This window comes from Schistocerca nitens, chromosome 8 (assembly GCF_023898315.1).
Source record: "Schistocerca nitens isolate TAMUIC-IGC-003100 chromosome 8, iqSchNite1.1, whole genome shotgun sequence".
NCBI lineage: Eukaryota > Metazoa > Arthropoda > Insecta > Orthoptera > Acrididae > Schistocerca > Schistocerca nitens.
Window position 1 is genome coordinate 216,353,892 of NC_064621.1, and position 18,138 is coordinate 216,372,029.

At 38.8% G+C, this 18,138-nt stretch overlaps 1 protein-coding gene across 2 annotated transcripts in view; it reads left to right on the top strand.

Moving 5' to 3' along the window:
• LOC126198526 (Bardet-Biedl syndrome 7 protein homolog) overlaps window positions 1–18,138 on the top strand; it is a 137,225-nt gene that overhangs the window by 3,998 nt on the left and 115,089 nt on the right. The window contains exons 2-3 of one of the 2 annotated variants that reach the window (XM_049934918.1): window positions 17,564–17,687; window positions 17,807–17,921. In XM_049934918.1, the coding sequence (XP_049790875.1) occupies window positions 17,564–17,687; window positions 17,807–17,921 (239 nt within the window). The remainder of the gene's footprint in view (window positions 1–17,563; window positions 17,688–17,806; window positions 17,922–18,138) is intronic. The other variant, XM_049934920.1, reaches the window with a different exon arrangement.

Here is an 18,138-nt window from a genome sequence, read left to right on the forward strand (position 1 = left end):
ATCTTGGGTGCACGGACTTGAGCGGGGTCTTGCATTGTCATGGAGAACAAGAAGTTCGTTCATATTTTTGTGGCAATGAGCATACTGAAGTCGTTCCTTCAGATTCCCGAGGGTAGCACAATGCATTTCAGAGTTGATCATTGCACCTGAGGGAGGACAGCAAATAGAATAATCCCTACAGAGTCCCAGAAGACCATCACCATGATTTCACCAGCTGAAGGTACAGCTTTGAACTTTTTCTTTGGAGGAGAGATGGTGTGGCGCCCCTCCATGGATTGTTGTTTTGTTTCCAGTTCAAAGTGGTGAATCCATATTTCAACACCTGTGATGGTGTTTGAAAAAAATTGTCACAATGAGCCTTGTAATGTGCAATCGAATATGCACAGATGGTCCCTCATTGCTCATTATGGTTTTCTGCTAGGCAATGAGGAACCCAGCGAGCACACACCTTTGAGTAGCCCATCTTGTGGACAAGTGTGTCAGTACCACCAACAGAAGCATCCTTTGAGCAGCAAGGTTCTTAATAGTGGTCCGTCAGTCACTTCGAATGAGAATGTTTGCATGTTCCAACACGGCAGGAATGACAGCTGTGTGTGACCGGCCAGCACACGGAAGATCAGATAGGTTTGATGGTTGGTTGGTTCGGGGGAACGGACCAAATAGCGAGGGGTTTGGGTTGGGTTGTTTGGGGAAGGAGACCAGACAGCGAGGTCATCGGTCTCATTGGATTAGGCAAAGAAGGGGAAGGAAGTCGGCCGTGCCCTTTCAAAGGAACCATCCCGGCATTTGCCTGGAGTGATTTAGGGAAATCACGGAAAACCTAAATCAGGATGGCCGGACGCGGGATTGAACTGTCGCCCTCCCGAATGTGAGTCCAGCGTCTAACCACTGCGCCACCTCGCTTGGTCAAATAGCGAGGTCATCAGTCCCATGGTATTAGGGAAGGAAGTCGGCCGTGCCCTTTCAAAGCGACGAACCCAACATTTGCCTGAAGCGATTTAGAAATGTCATAGAAAACCTAAATCAGGATGGCCGGATGCGGGTTTGAACCCTCATCGTCCCGAATGCGAGTCCAGTGTGCTAACCACTACATCACCTCGCTCGGTCACACAGGTTTGCACGACCTTGTTGCGATGATGACAGGTGCCTCGACCAATGATCCACCATGCTTTTATTGACTGCCAGGGCTCAATAGACATTCAGCAAGCACCCATGAATATCTGTGATGCTCTGTTTTTTTCCCAAAAGAAACTCATTGACAGCTCTCTGATTGGAATGCGCCTCTGTTACAGACACCATTTTGTCTATGTATAACAGTGCAATCTACTGGAAATTCATGAAACTATACAGGCTAAAGCAGGAGTATTTCAAGATGTCGCACAACAACAAATTCCACATTTTTTCAGCTGAAACTTACCGAGGAAGAAAAAGAAAAGTGTTGTATTACTTGTTGAATTTCCCTCTTAACTTCTTCGCAACCTGATATGTAGGCATGGCCACCAGCCAGCTATCGTCTGAAATGAATAGCCACTATCCAACAGTCACCAAGGATGAAGTTGACCAACTTTTAATCTGGAAGGTGCTCTGTGCACACAGCTTCACTATGCAAACTTTTTTACCTGCCTTTTACCTGCCTTACTCCACTTACCATTTACAACTAGAATTTGGAAGATGGGGGAGACTGAATTGCCCTGTTGGTATTTGACAGAGCTGCAAAGGAATAATTCCTCCTACATCTGCATCTACATCAATACTCTGCAATACTCAAATGTTCAGTGACATCTAAAGAGGAAAAAGTTAAAATTTTAAGTTTGCTCCCTGACTCATGGTCAAGAGAAAAAAATAGTTCATGATTTCAACGTTTCTCTTCGTTTGGTTAAACTAACCCGAAAATTAGTGAAAGAGCAAGGCATTCTTCCAGTTTTAGGAAAGAAGAAAGGAGTAGGTATAAGTGAAGACACAATTAAAAAGATCCAGTAGTTTTTTGAAGACGATGAAAACAGCAGAATGTGCCCAGGTTGCAAAGATAGAAAAAGAGTTGCTATAAATGGAATCAAAGTAACAAAGTAGAAACGATTAGTTCTGTCAAATTTAAATGAACTTTATGTAGCTTTCAAAAATTCTCATCCTGAATGCAAAATTGGAAGGTCAAAATTTTGTGACCTCCACCCTAAGTAGTGTATCTTGGCTGGATACTCGAGGACACACTCCATATGTGTTTGTTTATATCATCAAAATGTCAAACTGATGATTGAGGGTGCAAAACTCAGTGATCTTAACTACAAAGAGGTGCTGAATTTAATGGTCTGTGACACAGTTATGACTACGTGATGAGTTTGTGTAATAAATGCCCTGGTAAGGAAACCATTATTGAATTGTTTCACGAATATGATGAGGAAATGCCAGACAGTATTACCTTCAAACAGAGGGTCACAACTGACAGGGCAGAAATGATAACAGTGGTTAAATCTCAGGAAGATTACTTGGAATCTTTAATTGATAACTTACAGAAACTCAAAAGTCACCATTATGTTTCTAAAATCCAAAGTAAGTTTTTGAAGGACAAAAAAGCACAACTTCATGAAACTGAATGCATAGTGCTAGCTGATTTTGAAGAAAATTTTACATTTGTGATTCAGGGTGCGCTATACAAGGGTACCACTGGGGTCAATGACTGGGCAACAGTGCAGCCATTTATTCTCTACTTTAAAAATGAGAAAGATGAAGTTTGCAGTTCTTCAATTTGCATTCCAAGTGACTTCTTGGAGCACAACACTTTGGCTGTACATGTGTTTCAAAAGTATGTAATAAATTACATAAAAGAAAATTTTCCCAATGTTGTTTAAAAGCTGATATACTTTTCAGATGGAAGTATGAGAACAAAAAATTTTTCAGATCTGTGCAACCACAAAGTAGACTTTGGGTTGGAGGCTGAATGGCCCTATTTTTTTTTTATTTTTATTTTTATTTTATTTTATTTTATTTTTTTTTTTTTTTTTTTTTTGACATGGATACTCTGCAAATCACATTTAAGTGCCTGGCAGTAAAGCCAGCCTACAAAGACCAACCACAGACCAAATTCTCACAGTATAGGACATGTATGTCTTTTGCACGGATAATATTAAAGGCATACCTATTTTCTGATCAAGAAAGAAGAAGTGGTTCTGCATATGAAAACATCACTTCAAACCAGATTTAAAAACTGTATAGCAATAAAAGGAACAAGGCATCTCCACAAATTCATTGGCATTGCAGAAAACTTAGTTCAACACTGTGTAACATCAGAAACTGAAATTTTTGAGGATCATTGTATCAGTAAAATTATATGTCTGTCTTTAACGTTGAATGGTATAGTGGCATGTGTATATGATGGACAGTGGTGGCTTGCAGAGGTGGAAAGAATAAGCTTGGAGAACAATGATATTTTTTTGCATTTTTACCACCCTGCTGGCCCAAGAACATCATTCAAGAAATCAACTAGCGGCAAAGTTTGGATACCAATGAAAAATGTTTAAGGAAACTTTCAGTACTTGAACTTACCACAGCAACTGGGAGGTCTTATTCTATATCACAGAAGCTGTCTGAAGAAATAAGTGTTATTAACATTCACCACCAGGATTAGGAACAGTCGCATCTTGAAGAATGTTAATTGAAAATATTTATTTTAAGTGTGTCAAAATAATATAAATGTGGATTTCAGTCATGTTTCCACTTTTTGTATATAATTCAGTACCTTACTTCAATAATAATTGATTTTATCCCACCTATATAACACATGAATAGGCAATGGCCATAAGATTAGTTGTAGAGTAATGTGAATTATCCATTCATTTTCAAAAATTCATATCTTCGTTCACAGTCAGATATCAATGTCGAAATTTTTACAGTACATTGCTATCATATAGGTGTACAAACTGTGCAAAAATCATATTTTTATATTCAGTCCCACCTGAGATAACTAACCCCAAACTTTACAAAAAATGAAAATTTTCTAATTTCAAAGATTCATAAAAAATTAAGGAAACATTTTTAAGTGTTCTTGCTCTATATGAGGCTAGTAGTGTATGATATCTAACTATAGGAAAAAAAAATAGACTCTCATAAATCACTCCCTGTTTGTTATTTTTAGGCCTAAAAAATTGATTTTTGAAAATTTGGATACCAAACTTTGGAGGTCATTTTGACTGGTTATTTTTGAATTTAGGGTATTGTGTAATAGACAATGTTGTAGAGGACAATTTTCTAAAAACAATCATATCAATTGTAATGTTGTAACTTAACCCAGTGCAGAGATATTCATATTTTTGCTAATGTCTCGAAACTGAAACATTGTCGCGTGCTTACAGACAAAAATGTCCGCCATTCAGTAAAAAACCTGTTTTGAACTTCTCAATTATAGGGCAATCACGTATAAAAAATAAAATATTTGAAAATAGTCAAGCAACTGACTTAATTTTTATGGGACCACTTCATTTGGATTGACCCATAACTTTAAATCAAACCTGCGGACTATCTTTTAATCCATTGAGATAAAAAGTTGGTAATTGCCTATAAGAATTAAAGCAGATGCACAAAACAAGTTTTCTATTAAGGCAACACAAAAACATTTGGTAAAAATTACTAGTTTCCTAAAACATTTTGATGTTAATTATAGTTGTTAGCAAACTTGAAAACAGAGTTAATTTATAATACAAGCATATAATAAGGGAAAACTAGAGGTGACACAATATATTGGTTAAAAAATCTGCTACAGTAACTAAATCACAAACCACAATTTGTTATAAACTACTCGTAGATTATGCAGAGGACAATGGTAGCTTCCAAAAATTCTCAAAAATGCACATTTATTTGCATTGATATAGAATTAAATTTAGGGGTGATGTGTGCTTTGGTTGAATTGCAAACCACAAACACTGATTTGCTATGAATTAAATTACATACTCAAAACATTCATACTGCTAGGTTACGAAAATATAGTTTTGTAAGCATCCAAAAATTCTGTATGTAAACTGTTTCTCACATAATTGTACAATGAAATTAGAGAAAGATTGTTTTGCACAAGGATGGGCCTACTGTTCTCAAAAATTTTAAAAGAGCACAACTTAGTTTAAGCCTGCAATTGACGGTAACAGTGCTAGTTTATTGCAGCACTCATGAATGTTTGAAATTTCATAGTATATCACAATACAAATGGTATTGATACAATCAGTGAAAGAGTACACAGAAGAAACAACGCAAACAGTAAAATATTCAAAGCTAGAACTTTAAATCGACACATGATCTTGTACAAGCGGTCTCACAAAAGAGAAAATTCCTAAGTCAGCTTTTATATATAAATAAACATGCGTACTGCAGTGATTTTTCACTTAGCTGATTCTGTGCACCCTTCTACATTGACATGCCAAAGAAGAACACTGCAGCATAAGTTTATTTTGATCAAAATATTTACATCTAGGTCATACTCAGCATGCCAGCTAACGATGTGTGGCAGAGGGTGCTTCTGGTACCATTAACTGATCCCCCTTTTCTGTTCCACTTACAAATTGTGCATGGGGAGAATAATTGTCAGTAAACCTCTGTATTAAATCTGATTTCTTGAATTTTCTCAGTGCAGTCATTTCATGAGATGTGTGATCAAGAAAATAATACATTGTCCAACACTTTCCAGAAAATGCTCTTTCAAAATTTCAGTAGTAAATCTCTCCGTGATACACAGCACCTCTCGTGTAACATCTACCACTAGTGTTTGTTGAGCATCTCTGTAATGCTCTTGCACCAACTAAAGGGACCCGTGCTAAAATGTTCCGCTTGTTGTTGGATCTTCTCCATCTCTTTTATCAGTCCTATCTGCTAAAGGTCACAGATTGTTGAACAATACTGTAGAAATGATCAAATAAGTGCCTTGGAAGTCACTTCTTTCGTGGATGAGTAACATTTCCTCAAGATTCTTATTATGAATCTGAGTCTGGCATCTTCTTTTTCTGCTATTTGTTTAATGTGGCCATTTCACTTAAGGTCACTCTGGAAAGCTATTCCTAGATATTTTACAGTAGATACTGTTTTCAGCAATTTTTCGTCAATAGAGTAGTTTCCTTTGTATCCGCAATATGTTACATTTATTTACATTTAGTGTCAACTGCCAAAGCCTGTACCATTCATCAGTCTTCTGTAGGTCATTCTGCAAATCTATACAGTCTTCTGTCATTGCTACTTTCTTGTAGACAACCACATCATCTGCAAACAGTCTTAAAGAGCTTCTGATGCTTTCTAGTAGACCATTTACATTCGTGGTAAACTGTAATGATCCTATTCCACTTCCCTGGAGAACTCAAGAAATTACATTTACATTTGTCAATTTTGTTCTGTTAAGAACACTGTGTTGAGTTCTACCCGCAAGGAAGTCTTGAATCCAGTTGCAGATCTGGTCCAATATTGGGTAATCTCGCATTGTTTTTGCTACACAACTGTGTGGGATAGTGCCAGATACGTTCCCGAAGTCAAGGAACGTGACATCTACCTGAGCGCCATTATCATTGGATCTCATGCAGGAACCGAGCAATCTCAGTTTCACAAGATCTCTGTTTGCAGAATCTATGTTGGTTTTTATAGAGGATGTTTTTGTTCTCCAAAAATGTCATAATTCTTGAACATAAAACATGTTCCATAATTCTACAACAGATTTACGTCAATGGTATAGGCCTAAAATTATTTGCATCTGTCCTACAACCCTTCTTAAAAACGGGGATTACTTATACTTTTCTCCACTTGCTAGGTGCCCTTCATTGCTCCAGAAATCTACGACAAACAGCTGCTAGAACTGCAGCAAGTTCTGTCACACAATCTTAGTAGAACAATTTCAGAAGACCGAATTCAGTATTTCAGGCTTTTCTCTGTTATCTTCAATTTTGGTGGCAATATGGTGACTGAGTGGATGAATAGAGGATTTTGAACCACTTACTTATATTATAAAACCCCTGACTGTAGGGTTTTTATTGAGATTGGTTGACAAAATTGTACTTTCAAAATAATTGAACCCTTCTCTCACTGCTCTCCTTATGCTCATTTTCACTTCATTCAGCTTTTTTTTTGTCAGCTAGGTTTTGCCTTTTGGCTTCTCTTGAATCTATGATGAAGCTCTTTTTTGTTGATGTAGCAGTTTTCTAGCATGGCTATTAAACCATGGTGGATCTTTCCCATTCCTTAAGATCTTGCTCGGAACACATTTTTCTGAGGCATATTGAATGACGGTTGTGAATTTTTTCCATTTGTGCTCCACCTCTTCATACTCAGCACTGAATATTTGATGCTGATTAGTCAGTAATCTGCAATTTGTATCTTGTCACTCTTGCTAAGCAAGAATATCTTCCTACATTTCTTGACTTTCATTCTAGTACTGGTAGTCATAGTCAACATTTTTGCCATTTTTATTATTAGACTGCAAAGCCAGACAAAAGAAAAAGAAAAAAAAAAAAAACTTAGCTTATAAAACCGAACGGACCTTCAAAATCCCTGAAAATTGTCATCTGAACTTCCTTCTTCATCTTCTTTTTCTTCTTTCTCATCATCATCATCATAATCATTGTCATCTCCGTATGTAAGACGGTTTTCACTGCCATCGAGAGTGTTACTTATGCCGCACTTCTTGAAAGATTTAACAAAAATGTCTTCTCTCACTCTAGATCATGACTCAAACAATGGAAAATCCAGGATGAAATGTAACATGTAACAATGCATGAGTTTCAGCTCTCTGAGATTGCAGATGTGTGTGCTAGTTGCACTTGCGTGAGTGTGTGTGTGCGTGTGTGTGTGTGTGTGTGTGTCTACTGCTGGCAAAAGCCTTAATGGCTGAAAGCTATGATTGTGTGAATCTTTTTATTGTGTCTATCGCGGCTCAGCATCTCCTCTAGATCACAACTGTTTTATTCAGTTACACACTTGTTTGATTGTAGATCATTTTAAATCATGTTGGGTTTCATCCATCATCCATGTTTCCATTCCTCTCTCATATACATTTTAAATGGTTTATTTATCAAGGTGTCAAGAGGTTGCATTTGTGAAGTAAGTCCTCCATGAATAGCAGCAATCTCTGTATTTCCTGTCTCTGTGTCTCTTTCACAGAATTTTTCAAATGACAATGATCTAGCACAATATGAGAACTCTCTTTCAATAAAGCACCTTTCTTTCTCTCCTGCACTCTCTTAATCCATAATTTCATATCAGCCTCATCCATCCAACCATTGACATGTACATGAACAACACTTGACAGTATTTCAGAAGGTTCTGACATTGTTTTGCACTTGAAAATGATTATTGGGTTAAGTTTAATACTGACAGCTCAACATAAAAGGACAACAGTGTAGTGCATTTTTTCATGTCCGCTTGTTTTTATAATTACAGTTTTAGCACCTTTTATGGCAACATTTCTGTTACTCAGCAAGTCAAATGTCAGAAGATTTTCATCCATATTTGCTATTTGGCTTAGTTCCCCACTAGTTTTCTTTTGATGTTGAATAATAAAGCGATGGAAAGATAATATTTTATCTTCATACTCTTGTGACATTTTCTGAGGTATTTTGGTTTTGGTTTGCATGCTAAGTCTGTAATGCTTCAGAAACCTGTAGCACCAACCAACTCCACCCTTTAAGTCTGTTAAGTTCAACTGACTAGTCACAGGCACTACTTGCCTGTGACAAGCTGGGGGATGTTTCTGTTTCCATCACGTCCCATAAGAGCTTAAACATGGTCCAGGGTATCATATTACACAGGGACCTTCTTTTGCAGTCTGAAGATGAGCTGCGCGCCAGTTTAGAGCGACGAGGTGTCCATTTCGTCCGTCGCGTCCATCGGGGTACGAGGGATAATTAAGTTGCCACCAGTGCCTTCATCTCAGCCTTCGAGGGTGACACATTACCTAAGAAGGTCAAGGTGATGGTCTACTGTTGTGACGTAAAGCCGTATATCCCTCTCTCGATGTCGTGCTTTAAGTGCTGGAAGTTCGGCTATTTGTCTTCCTGCTGTACTTCCAGCATTACCTGTCGGGATTGTGGACATCCTCCACATCCCAATACTCCCTGTGCCCCGCCTCCCATCTGTGTCAGCTGCGGAGAGCACCATTTGCCTTGCTTACCAAACTGCAGGATTCTCCAGAAAGAAAGAAAAATAATGGAATACAAGACCCTGGACTGACTGACCTACACTGAGGCTTAGAGAAAATATGCTACATCCTGTGTATATGACGCCAACCTACACCGCCGCTACAACAATGGTTCTACTATCTTCTGTTCTACTGTGTACAGTTGGTTCTCAGAGCCATGAGAGTCCACCTGCCCCCTTGATGGTGGGGAGCACTTCCCTTCCTGTTGCTCCTGCACAACCTACTTAAGTAGCAACACCCCCTAACCATCAGGGATGTCAGCCCTCACTTCACAGCTGGAGAAGCATAAGTCTTCTTCGGCTCCTCTCGCCAGGAAGGGATCCCTTGGGTCACTCCCTTCCCAGGTTCCTACCAGTGGCAAAGCTGACACCCGCCAGTGGCAGAAGCAACCACAGGTAGCTGGTCATAGGGCTTCACGGTGCTCCTCAGTCCCTAAGACTGAACCAGTGAAGCCCTCCCAGCTGGACAAACCTAAGGAGTAGTGAGAGAAACCTAAAAAGAAAAAGATCCCCAAGAACCAAGGCACTGCGGTGGCACCCAGACCACCACTGCCTACAAGCTATGTGTCTGAGGATGAGGTGGAGATTCTGGTGTCCGCTGAGGACCTAGATCTCGCTGGGTGCTCAGACACAATGGATGTCGATCGCCACCACCTGGCTGAGCTATGGTAATTGTTAAGCTTTACACCTGCTTTTTGCATTGCCCTCCAGGAAACCTGGTTCCTGGCAATGTGGACCGCTGCCCTCTGCGGCTATAAGGGATATTACAGGAACCATAGCGACTATAATAGAGTGTCAGGTGGAGTTTCAGTATGTAGTGAACCTGTGCCCCTTCAAACCCCTCTTGAAGCTGCGGCTGTCAGGATCAGGACGACGCAGGAAATAACTGTCTGCAATGTATATCTTCCTCCAGACGGTGCAGTACGCCTGAACGTATTGGCTGCTTTGATTGATCAACTCCCTAAACCTTCCTACTTTTGGGAGATTTTAACGTGCATAACCCCTTGTGGGGTGGCACCATGCTTACTGACTGAGGTAGGGAGGTCAAAAATTTACTGTCACAACTCTACCTCTGCCTCTTAAATACAGGTGTTCCCACACATTTCAGTGTGGCACATGACACATATTCGGCCATTGATATCTCGGTTTCCAGTCATGGTCTCCTCCCATCTGTGAGAAGAGATGGTTGCTAATAGGAGCTTTTATGTATTGTGAATCACATGTAGTATTCTCTTCACTATAAGTATAATACGAATATAAACATTTTGCCATGTATTGTTTCGTGTTTGCTACTATCTCATTTAAATCCTGTCTGCCTAATAAACTACGAAACTAGTGTGAGACAACAGCAAACGCGGAAGAATATACATATCATGTCATGTTTATATTCGTATTATTCTTATGCCTGATAGTGATACAGTCAGAAATGAAGCACGGCAACTGACTAGATTTTTAAATCTAAGATGACTCTAATTTCTGTGCAGAATGTAATGAACTAAAGAGGCGCCTGCAAAGATTTTGGAACGGAGAAAAATTTTCGCTAAAATTTCGTTCAGAACATCATCTATCATACGCAGTCTGTTATTTGGTTCTTGTTGATCATTATCAAAGAAAGCAGTAGTGTAAGTAACAACAAATGTTTCGCTAATGAGACGACTCCTCTCTATTTTTTATTTGTAAGCGGCGGTAGCGCGCACAAAAGCAAGCCACGCCGCGAGCGGCGACAGGCCGTAAACACGCACTATCAGAATGAGACAAACAATGCATGACACAGTGCAGTAATGCATTTTCAGCTTGGAGTGACGTAAACACCTATAACAAAGAGAACGCCACTTATCAGATCAAAGAAAAATAAGCAATCAATTCAAACCAGACGAAGCACGTGAAAAAGGAAGGATATCCGTATAAATACGGACGGAGCGCGTGACGCGTAGCAATGGCTACCAGGTAAACCATAACTGCTAAGCTTACGACTCGAACCAAACTACTACAGCTGTATCGTCATTCATTCGACCTAAATTGTGTCTCATATTACAACTAGACGAACTTTGTTTCGATTTGGAGGTGCGACCTAAAACATTTCTCTCCCCTTGAATTTCGAGTCTCAAATTTCAGGTGCGGCTTAGATTCGGGAAAAATTTTTTTCCTTGATTTCGAGTCTCATTTTTCAGGTGCGGCTTAGATTCGAGTGCGGCTTAGATTCGAGTAAATACGGTATATAAAAACCACTGTCCCATAACTTCAAATGTTAGGCACTGTTCCCTGTTAAGCAATACCGAGTTACAGTTAAAATGTTCAATTTTGTTACGAATTTCAGCCCTTATATTTACTAATTGGCTGGTAAATTAAAAGACACATTATTATTTTGGATTATTTGAATATTTTGTAAGTTTTCAATGTGTTCAGAATAATCTTTTACGGGCTGTCGCAGTCACAGCTTGTTGGTGGTCGTGAGCCGTAGTTTGAAGTCCCACCTGTAATTAATTACAAGGCCCGCCATGCCATCGCTCCGGCCGGGCTGTTTCACTGTTCACAAAGAGCGACAATGCTCGGCGGCTGCAAATGTTACTGTAGCACACGCTAAAATTTAGGTAGGCACTTATGAGATCATCATTACCTAGTTTAATAATATTGACGTGTTAGCTGTTGAATGTTCTTGTTGCGAAGAGTAAAAACTTAAAATTGAGCTCTTTAATATGAAAATTACAACAAAACAAATTGCTTGATAAATATTTCCTTCTTTTACCTAATGCTACTTAAATGTTCTTTTTGGGAATAGTAAAAATACTAAAAATATATCGAGGAATTTTTTACTATAATTATTACAATAAAAAGTTATAGGCATCAGATAAAATATTTTCATCTTCTGCTTGCTTCTGATTCAAATTCTGTAAAAGAAAGAATCAGATGAAAAAATTGTAACTAATTCAGATAACCCCAAAAAATACAGTGAAGTAAGAAAAGCTGTACAAGTACCTTTTTACTTTGGAAGATTACTATGCAGGAACATGATGTCATCAATTGTCTGTGGCTTCAAAGACGTGCGTCGATCCTGCATTATTTGTCCCGCAGTAGAGAAGCTTCTCTCAGATGGCACGCTACACGCTGGAATGCAGTGCACGAAGTATGCGAGTTTGGAAAGACGCGGATAGACGTTTTCACGGCCATGCCATCAAGCTAACAGGTCGATGCCTTTCGAAAATTGGACTTATATCTGAGAATTTCATCTGACGCAATATCAAGATCTCTTGTCGATTCATCTTCTGAGGAATCTTCAAATTCATTAAAAAGTACGTCGGACTTATGCTTTTTTGCAGGAATTCCTGATGTTGTTTCCTCCTTACCTTTTAACTGTGGACAATTTCTCGCAACATAATTTTTCGCTTCCTTTACAACTTCATCTTTTTCGGCACTGCTAAGAAATTTTAGGTTTTTATATTTTGGATTCAAAAACGTTGTTAGTTTATGGGTTACTGTTATGTCCAATTTGCGGATTAAAATAGATTTGGATGTACTCTTTAAATCTATCAGAAATGGGCTGTCGCCATCATTTTTTTTTTTTTTTTTTTTCAAGGAAAGAGAGAAGTTTTAACTTCCACAACACACATAAATAAAGCGTAGGGGTTTTGGAGGCTTCGAGATCACAAGAAGCTATTTTAAATGGTGTCAGAAAGGTTATTATATCTAACATCCTCTTGTCTATAGAATCAATCAAATTATCTTGATTTTTCTCTGACAAAATTGACAGAACTTCAAACCATTGTGAATTAATAGACTCAAACATATCCAATATACTGTTCCATCGTGTGTCTATATCTCCTTTCAGTGACTTCTGAAGGCGATTCTGAAGACCAGATCTTTTAAAGACAGTTGTGATAGCTCGACAGCAATTTATTAGTCGCTGCCTGTCTCTCTTCTCATCATTCGCGTCTCGTCGAGTCGTGTGCTGAGCACGAGAGCCTCTTGTATTGGCGAAGTGCTGCCACAATATTTGGACCTCTATCCATAACGAACACTATGTTATTCACAGCACTGAATAAATTGAACGACCATAGTACCTTAATTAATTCAAGTTTAATGTTTTCTCCTGTTGTTTTTTTTTTTTTAATCTCACTCTCAAAATTTCTGGTGCACAACACTCGATCCTCAAGTTTCACTTCTTCTGTGCAGTCACTCCCGTATAGTTTATTTTACGGTACGAATCAGTCCATAAATCGACAGTTAGTGCTCCACCTATATCTCTGAATATGTTCTTCACTTCTGCGGAGACAGTTTCACGCAGACGATCGGCCGTTTCCTTCAAATTTCTGGATATGGTGGTTGGATGAGGTAGCAGTTCCTTAGCACTCACTGCACCGTACTTGGCTCCCACATCAATAAGAAACTGTGCCGTCTCCGGCTGTCTTCAAATTTGGCGGAACTTCAGGAACTCTCACGTCTCTCTTGGTATTTAAATAAGTAATTATGCTACTTTGTCCAGCCTCACACGAATGTTTTAGCAAATTTGAAGTTCCACTTTTGTGTCCAGTGTAGGAATATACTTTTTCACATGCAATACAAGCCACTATATCTTTTATCTTTTCATTGCCATCAAATACATATCCGAATTTTTTCCAAATTGGCGATTTCAATTTGTTTTCCTTCACTAATGCAAAATCACCTTTTTTCACCTTACACGAAATTGTATCCATTGATATGGTGTTCATTTGAAGAAAGAACTCTCACTGATATTTGTTACGATGCACTTTGTCACTCGGTCACTACAAAGCGCTAACTGAAGGCAGCGGTAAATTGCAACGGGCACCTGTCTGGTAGACAGTGTGCAGGTCTGCCACCCAGAGAGCACTTCACAGGCCACACGAAAGACACGGTCGCGAAAACGGATTAGGCGCAGGTCTCTTGGGTACAGCTACGTCGGTCGTAGCCAGGGGCTGAGGACAACAGATATCTGCTCTACCCGGGCCCTGCAAGATTCCAAGAATGTCAACAGACTTTCTGAAGTTTTCAACTAACATTGCAACATACATACTGGGCAGATGCCTTGCTCATTATCCGCAGATGACCCGCGGATATCCGCGCCGGTCGCGATTTTATCCGCCAAGTAACAAATACCGCGGATATATCTCCAGATATCCGCATCTGCACAGACCTCTGGTCTGAGGTTACTGTTAATATTTTTTGCAAGGTCATTAATATACATCATGAACAGCTAGAGTCCCAACACACTTCCCTGGGACACATCTGAAGTTACATTTACATATGATGATGACTCTCCATCCAGGATATCATGTGGTGTTCTCTTTATCATAAAGTTCTCAGTCGAGTCACAAATTTCACTGAATACCCCGTATGATCAAGCTTTTGACAGTAAGTGACCTATGGTACTGAGTCAAATGCATATCAGAATTAAGAAAAAATCTATTTATCTGAGTGCCTTGATCGTGGAGAAGGGCATTCTGTTCAGGATACCTGATTATGTCTGAGCTCAGAATATGTTCTAAGATTTTGCAACAAATTGATAACAAGAATATTGGATGGTAGTTTTGTGGATCACTTCTACTACCATTCTCTTGTAGATGGATCTGACCTGTGCCTTCAACTACTGGGTACATTTCTTCTTCTTCTTTTTTTTTTTTGGGGGGGGGGGGGGGGGGATCTATGATAGACTATAGTTAGAAGAGGAGTTAATCAGGTAATCAGGTGCAATTTCAATATAGAATGTGTTATGGATTCCAATGGGCCCTGGAGCTTTGTTCAATTTTAATAATTTCAACTGTTTACAGCACCTCTGACACATACTGATTTCCCTCATCTTTCCAGTGGTACAAGGATTGAATTGGAGCAGTTCTCCTGGTTTTCCTTTGTAAAGGAACGTTTGAAAACAGAGTACAGCATTTCAGCTTTTACTTTGCTATCCTCAAATTCAGTTCCTATGTAATTCGTTAGGGACTGGACACTTAACTTTGGTACCACAAAGAGCCTTTACGTATGACCTTCCTGTGCTCCATACATGAATGGAACAGGAAGAAACCCTAATAACTGGTACATGGGGACATACCCTCTGCCATGCACCTCACGGTGGTTTGCAGAGTATAAATGTAGATGTAGATGACCAGAATTTTTTTGGATTTTGTGGAAGATCATTTGACAAAATTCTGCTACGGTAGTCATTGAAGACTTCACATATTGCACTTTTGACAGCCAAATGCATATCATTCCACATCTCCCTATCTATTGCCCTATACTTAGTTTTTCACCTACTGTGCAGTAGTCTATTTCTTTAGAAGTTTCTATACAGTGACTGTATGCCATGAAGGGTCTCTCCCAATATGAACTGCTCTACTGGGTATGTATCTATCAAGTGCATGGTGAACTCTTTTGACTTGAGCCTCAGTTACATACCAAAAATTTCATGCTCTTTACTAATATAGGACACTACTGATTTTTATCGAGTTTACTGCTTGTTTTAGTTGTCCTTTGTACTTTGGTAATTGTTGTTGCCTCAACCACGTCATGGTCAATGATAGTTTCAAAGTGGACGTCCTCAAAGATGTCAGTTCTATATCCATGGCTCTGCGAGAGCAAGTAAGACGGTAACTGGATGGGCTCATGGTTTCATAAGTGATTAAGCCAAATGCAAACAGTCACTGGGCAATGTCTCTTGCAATAATAATTAAAAAAAAATGCCAAACGTGAATGGTTAATACTTCTCTGAAATAGAAATGGTGGATGGGTACCTTCAGCTTGCATTGGATGGACAATCCCAACAGATCATGGTACTTAACATGCATTTTGGTGTATTTAGATATAAGTGATTACCTTTCGGGGTATCCAGCATACTCGCAATCTTTCAATGATTCTTGGAGCACTAGCACAGCAGATACCTTGTTGCATAAATTACTTAGATGACATTGCAGTCACAGGGGACTACAAGGCAGGAACGCTTACATAATCTCCAGTTTCTTTTTCAAGTTCTGCAAGAGGCTGGTATCAAATGTAACTTTTGACTTGAGCCATAATTACATACTAAAAAATTTCTTGTTCTTTATTAAGATAGGACACTACTGATTTTTTATTGAGTGTTTCCAACTGCCTATTGAAGACCTCGGTCACATAATACCAAAACAGAGCCTTAAGCTGACTAATCAGTATGTTGCTGCTATGGAGGCACTTCCATGACCAAACAATATCAAAGAATTACAGTTCTGAATGGGAAAAGTTATGTAACACAGTAAATTTATTCCACAAGCAGCCCAAATTTTGTATCCTTTTAATGCACTAAGTCGCAAAAGTGTTCCTTCCATTTGGCCAGATGAGTGTGAAAGGCATTCTGCCTGCTGAAAAACAAACTTTGCTTCACCCCTTGCTTGGCTACTTTCCAGCCAGGAAAGCCATGGATCCTTGCTACTGATGCCTCCTAACATGGTATCGGGGCAGTTTTGTCACATCAAGACACTGATGGTTCAGAACACTCGGTAGCATTTGCATCTAAAAAATTTAATCTAGATCAGTTGAATTATTCAAGAAAGAGACTCTAGATATTGTATATGCAGTTAGAAAATTTCATGTGTCCCTGTGCAGAGTGAAGTTCTGTTGAGTGATTTCCTTGTTTTGATCATTTTCGTGGCTGCCAATAAGAGGGCACAGTGTCTTCAATCTTGGGCGCCCTTTTTGAGTCAGTGTGACTTAAAGAAGGAAAGATGCACAATAGTATGTAATTGAGTACATAACAAACAATGTAAACTCCAGGTTGGAATATCAGCATCCTTATATTGTTGAGTATATAATAGTTGTTTTTAGAGGGGAATGCACGAATTAAATGTGATTTGCCTGATGGCTCTTGAGTAAAAGTTGTGATAATCTCTGTGTTCACACAAGCAACTTCAGTATTTTATGTTATGACAGTAGTGCTTGTACATTTTGTTTAATGTGTTGTTTGCTTACAAGTTTGTGTTTATTGATTTGGTATGCAGATTTACCACTTGTGATTGTTTTAATAGCAAAGGATGAAGAACTTACTAATAAAAGAGTCTGGCCTCAATAGCCAGAGACTGAGACCATGTGTGTATGAGTTGCGTTTTCGTGAGTGTGTGTGTGTGTATGTTGTCTATTCCTGATGAAGACCTTTATGGTCAAAAGCTCGCTTACTGACAGTCTTTTTGTTGTGCCTGTATGTGACTCAGTATTTCCACAATATGGTCAGTAGCAACTACCCGTTTCATAATTTTGTCAGTAGTCCATCCTGCATTTTCCATTCTTTAACAACAGAGAAGTGTGTTTTCTTTACAGTTTTAAGTGCATAGGTGTACATGCAGTTTCAGAATACACCAATGTTGTTAGACATGTACCTTCTTATTTGTCTTTTAAATGATATTTATGAATTATTAAAGTGTCTTATTTCTGTGTTAAGGTAGCTGTAGCTGATAGAGATGGTGTTTTACAAGTATTTGGAGTGAAAAAAGGTGAAATTCATTTAGTATTCAAAACTCTGCCTGGGCCTCCAGTATCTTGCTTGCAGCTGGGCGGTGCTTTAGGTAACTTCATGATTGTTATCTGACATTTAATGTGTGTAATAAATATAACTTGAATTGTTGTGTCATGAATTACAAGCATGAATTTTAAGAGATGAATAATAAGGCTGTATGCATTTCAGGAACAGTGCAGGATAAGTTATTTGTTTCATCAGGAAATGAAGTTCGTGGATATACTAAGAAAGGAAAACTGTTCCTTAGTTTTGACACCAATTTAACAGAACCAATAAAGTCTATGTAAGTAATTACATTAAATATTTTATGGTACATAGGAAGATATTTCATAGTCATACCTAATAATTTCACATTTTGATATAGCTGTTGCCTGCAAGTGACAGAAGGTGTAAGTTGAAAGTAAAAATCCAAAGGTCCAGAGATAAACCCTTGCAATCTTAGGTAATTTGCTGACAAGTATAACATTCATTCTCGACCATGGCTATATCTGTTAAAAACA